The sequence below is a fragment of the Gavialis gangeticus genome, unplaced genomic scaffold (genome assembly GCF_001723915.1).
Source record: "Gavialis gangeticus isolate Ggan-Ray unplaced genomic scaffold, GavGan_comp1, whole genome shotgun sequence".
NCBI classification, from domain to species: domain Eukaryota; kingdom Metazoa; phylum Chordata; order Crocodylia; family Gavialidae; genus Gavialis; species Gavialis gangeticus.
Window position 1 is genome coordinate 24023624 of NW_017729008.1, and position 5458 is coordinate 24029081.

The 5458-nt window shown below is 35.4% G+C and overlaps 1 protein-coding gene across 7 annotated transcripts in view; it reads right to left on the minus strand.

The window, feature by feature from the left end:
* CACNA2D1 (calcium voltage-gated channel auxiliary subunit alpha2delta 1) overlaps positions 1-5458 on the minus strand; it is an 859989-nt gene that overhangs the window by 281235 nt on the left and 573296 nt on the right. For all 7 annotated transcript variants that reach the window (XM_019509506.1, XM_019509501.1, XM_019509505.1 and 4 more), the window contains exon 7: positions 527-658. In XM_019509506.1, coding sequence (XP_019365051.1) covers positions 527-658 — 132 coding nt within the window. The remainder of the gene's footprint in view (positions 1-526; positions 659-5458) is intronic.

Below are 5458 nucleotides of genomic sequence, written 5' to 3' on the forward strand. Positions count from 1 at the left end.
TGTGGGATGCTCCATCTGCCCCAGCATCACAGCCTTCACAAGCCGTACCTGCTACTTTGAGATATGTGGGGAAAAAAATGTAAAGCTGTGTCTATGGCCAGATCACTGATTCTCTGAATCAGCATCGAATCGTCAGATTTGGGTTCGGCCGAATCGAATTGCGGACAGTGATCTGAATCAATGAATCCAATCACTACCCCCAATTCAGGCTGTATCCCAATTGAATACAGCCCGTTTCACACACCCCTACTATGCAACATTTCCAAGTAACATTGTCATCCTGAAGTTTCAGTACAGAGGTTTCAAATACACCAGTTTTTTCCCCTTTCATCCTTTTTACATCAGAATAATTTTATTGACATGAGTGGAGTTACCTTAATTTTTAATGGGACAAATGAGTAAAAGAAGTAGACGCTCTGGGTTTTTCTTTTGAGAAAGTTACTTTTAACTGGTGCAGGACTGAAAAAATTAAAAACAAACTGTGATGACTATACAGCTGTAACACTCATTTATAGGTTGCAATTACCTGGATAATACCTGGCGAGGCCAGTTGCACTGCCAAAAACTTGCCATAATAAAGTTGGGTCTTCTTCTCTATTCTCTTTGAAGGTATCATCCAATGCAGCAGTCCAATTGAGTTCATTTAACACTATTGTAGCTGCAAAACATGAAAAAAGATTTGGTATTACAATGCTATAGTTTTCCATAATTAATAACTATTGTGAGTGACAGAATAAGCTTTTATAGCAAGTTAGAGTACTTCATTTTAAAGACCACAAATGGAAATTTTTGAAAATTTGTCTCTATGCTTTGTATGATTATTATACCATCATCCACTGCTTGCTAGTATTCTTCTTCCTTTATATCTATAAAATATGCCATTTCTGATGGGTATTTTATTCCCAATTCCATGTTATAGACAGGAAATCAGCATGTAACCACATGACTTTCTGATCATAGTGCACAGTGATAAAGAATACAGCGATACCAACAAAAGATATGCGAGTCGCTGGAAAAAGCTAACTGAGATCTCCCTTGAAAGCTACATGCTTTAAGAGGGATTCCATGGGAAAGGGAAAAAACAAGGAATTAAAAAAATTAGACTTGTAAAACTGAGCTGGGAGCAGCATGCAAGATGGTGCTCGTTACTGCAAGTTAACAAGATTTTCATGTTTATGGATGTGATCGCTTGCAGAAAGATCAGTTGTGTGGACATTAATATTCATAAGCTGGGTCAGTTCCACAGTGAACTTGAGATACAAGGAAATTCATATTCTTGAGCATGATCAGCTAGACACTAAGTGGCCAGTTACATGGAAATTCATATTCACAAAGTTGTCCTGGACTGATGCTTGTGTTACTCATGCAAATATTTATATTAGCATGCTCAGTGCCATAGTGGGAAAGAGATGGTAGGGAATTTACTCAACAACTTCTAAACAATGCTACAGTACTAATCAACAGAACAAATAATGAAGTTTAATTATGAGACAGATAAATATCTATGCCTTTTGCCACGACTTAATCAGTTGTAAATATCTCATTAACTTCCAAAAAATATCTCATTTATGTTAGCCAACAGCTGGCATTCAATTAATTAGAATAGAACAAAGTTTTATTTGTTGGTTCAGTCACTAATTCTTTCCATTCTCTTGCCTGATGGCATTATAAGGAGCGTTTCCAAGGCGGACATACATGTACTGATGGTCACATACTCACAATTGTGAAGAGCAAAATGAAAAGCAAAGGTGAAGATATCAGAAACACCTAAATACCTTTATATAAAGTTTCCATAGTAAATGATACTTTAATTGAAATTCCCCTCTAATTGAAAGTATGGCATCTAAATAAGAATGAACTATTTTCTGGTTCTCCGCAGCAGCTCACAGAAAACGCAAGCTGAGATGAACAAGTCAGCTCCATGCTCCAACAAAGCAGTGGCATTATGCTAAAGAAACTTTGTAGGTAAATCTCATTTCTAATGCATTATTGCGGTGGGGAATAAAACAATAAAAGTCCGGTGCATAACTACAAAATAAATATCTGACAGTCTGCTTCTAAAATCAAGTTGTTTTACTTAATTAGACAAGAGACCAACATTAAATTGTAAAAGCTTGTTTTTAAGGGTTCAGGAGACATTTGGTGCAAAACATATTCTGGGGAATGATTTATCTGACTATTCAAAGCTTTGTGATATTGTTTCAAAACCTAGTCTTCTGGAAAAAATATAAAATTAAATCTCCAATTCTTCAGATTCCTAGTAAGCAATAACTTGTAAGATATACAGACATTTTGTCAAATATTTAATTAAAAATATATACCAGTATGTTTATGTGACAAGGAAGAACAATTCCCTTAGACATACTAAGTTCTTAAAAACTGTAATTTAAAATATTTACTGTTGACTGCATCCTTTAGCACCAGTTAGATCTTTCGTGCAATTAGGCAGCATGCATTCTTTGCAGACTCTTTGTAAATTGTTTCTAATTTGGGTAGATGTTACTTTACTTCCATGACAGGTTCATCCTGAAACCAATACAGTCAGCAGGCATTTTGCCATCGATTTTACCAGTGTCAGAATTCAATTAAATCCTGCTTAAAAAAAAATAAAAATAAAAACAAAACCTCAAACTAATGTCACTGTTCTCCTTCATGATTTACAGAAAAGTCAGTGTAATATAATTCTTTGCACAGAAGTCCTCACCCATACACTGCTATAAAGCAGAGAGACTAGGACAAACAGGATTTTTAAACAACATGGAAGAGAGGAGGGCCTCTCGATTAGGAACCTGAACAGGGACTCAGAACTCTACCAACAACTTTCAAATAACCGTAGAAAAGTCACATGTACTACAATTCAGAGAAACATTTCAGCACCAATGCAGTCAACAACACTGAAGCACATGCTTCAGCACTTCACAAAATAAGGACTGCCTTCAGAATATGTTCATCTTAAAACCTGCACTTATAGTACTTTCCTAAAGTACTTTACCAATTTGCTAATCCATTTGACTCAGTTTTCCAACGCATAAAATGGGCATAGCAATACAAATATGTAGAAAAATATTCAAATGGCATAGTGAGGTATTGCATAGAAAAGGCAAAATAATAATAATAATAATAAACACAAATACCTAGATATTAAAGTGATAAGGGCTTTGATATAATTAGATAAATTAATAGATCAGAAAAAAATGAATTATGATTCTCTCTTGGTTTTTCCTGAAGCTCTTGGTTTTTCCCTTTTGGTTTTTCCACAGTCATATTAGATGCCATGTTTTTTCTGCTATAAGCGAAGAAAAGTGGTATGCGGTTCTCTTTAAGCCCTTCCTTTATTTTTAAATCAATCTTTTTCTGCCCAAGAGGATTTTAGGACATATGCTGCAGTTTGCTAAGAAAAAGTACTTCTCCCTTGTTTACACATTTTAAAACTATATTTTAGAAAAAAATAAAAAAGTGCTACAGCTCAGGAAAAAAATGTTTCTGTCAAATCCAGATGCAGGAAACAAACAATAACAAGTGGAGTTCAACAGAAGCAGAAAATGCAGGCCACTAAGATGTCAACAATATTATAAAAAAAAAAAAGCTGTGCTGTGCACCATCTCTGCTGTCACATTTAAAATAGCACACCTTGCAGCACTCCAGAAATTAATATAGTGAATGCCGGAGCTTTAAATTGCCAAAATAGCTCACGCACTTGAAAGTTTCAACTTTCATTAGCCTGCTCTTAATTCACTCTCTCACTGTGACCACGACAACTTGTCATGTGCTTGCAAGCAAATGCGCTGTGTGTGATAAGGGAAAACGTATTCAGATTCAAAAGCATAAAGTCATTAAAACAATCATTCCTGGTGGAGGTTTGGTGTTTGCAATAGAAACCTGTTATAAAAAACAACAACAACAACAAAAAACAAAACACACACACAAGCACACATATCCAATCTAACCAAATCAAAAGACCAGCGATAGAAAAATTACTGGGAAGGAAGACTAGCTTTAACCTTTGTGGTTTCCAAACTTGTGTTCATCCATGAAGCTTGATGCTGCTTTGCACTTATAGATGAATGTACCCTCACTTTCAACAGGCAAGAGTGCTAAAATTGCTGCTGATGAGATTTACCACTTTTTTGGTTCTACTGTTAATTAGCAATTTCAAACCACTGCCTCTGATGAGTACCGGATTCTGGTTAAATGCTAGCAGCGACACATTTGAAATTTTTCCAGGATAAGAAAAATGATCTAAGGGGAAAAAAAAAAAGTATGTGGCCACTTAGTAAGATCTATTTGTAAAATGTGCATTACTGTGGGTTTCTTGTATACAAAGTGCATCCCACAGCAAGTAAGGCTTTCATTTATTTTCTTATTTTTAAATTTTAAAAAGATGGAGCTTTCTAAACCAGATATGTTATTAGTTGTCATGGAGAGGCCTATGAAGAAATTACATCTAAGAATGATCTATTTTGCTTTTTGATTTACAGTTTTGGGGAAAAGGATTTTGACTGACAGTTGGCAGAAGATCAAGTGTTAGACCACTGATTATTAACCTTACTTCCAAGAACTCTAAATCAGGTTCTGGTCTTTGAAGCTTGCTTCTCCTTTTATTGCTACTTCTCACTTGGCATGGGCAGGAAGAAAAAAAACTTAATTAATTAACACACAATAGGCAACTTCATTCTTGCCTGCTAATTCCACTGAACTACATCCATCTTTTCCTTTTTTCTCTCTTGTTTATGGCATGGGATTCAGGGGCCTTGACAAGTCATGGATTCAATTTGCCTCTGCAAATGCAATCAATAAAACATTGCACTACTGTGACCTTAAAAAGAGCTGGAAGAATACACTTTTGATGATTTATTCAATGTATAGGCCCTGGCCTGCATAGCAGGCAATGTGTAACTTAATTTGAAAAGCCTAGAAGCTATTTACTATGCCTGAAAATATGTCAGCTACAGTTCCCTAATGAAGCAACTATGCATACACTGGAGAGAACAGAAGGTATCATCTCTGCAGTTCATTTATAATATAAAAGAAATTGTCTTTTAGTGTGGTTGGGAGGGGGTATTAAGTTCCACCAATGAATTTAACTCATTGCTTTTTAAAGATTATATAGATACAATTATTATTACGAAGGTGATATATATTTCTAGTCAAATGTTAGGACATTTAAATAGGTACTCAGGGAGCATACAGTTGCATACGCAGCTGTTCATATGCAACAGTATGCATGACCTAGAGCATGCACATGAGCACACATGTGTGCACATCTGTCTGCAACAATGGCATGCATCCACACATTCTGAAAATTCTACTCAAGATGCATCCTCATTTTTTTGCACCCAGTATGTTGTATTATATTTTCAAAGCTTATATGCTTTCTCATTCACATTAAAGGAAATTAAATACAGAGCTAAACATTCCCAACAATCATTGAAACCCTTTATCACCATCACATTTTATG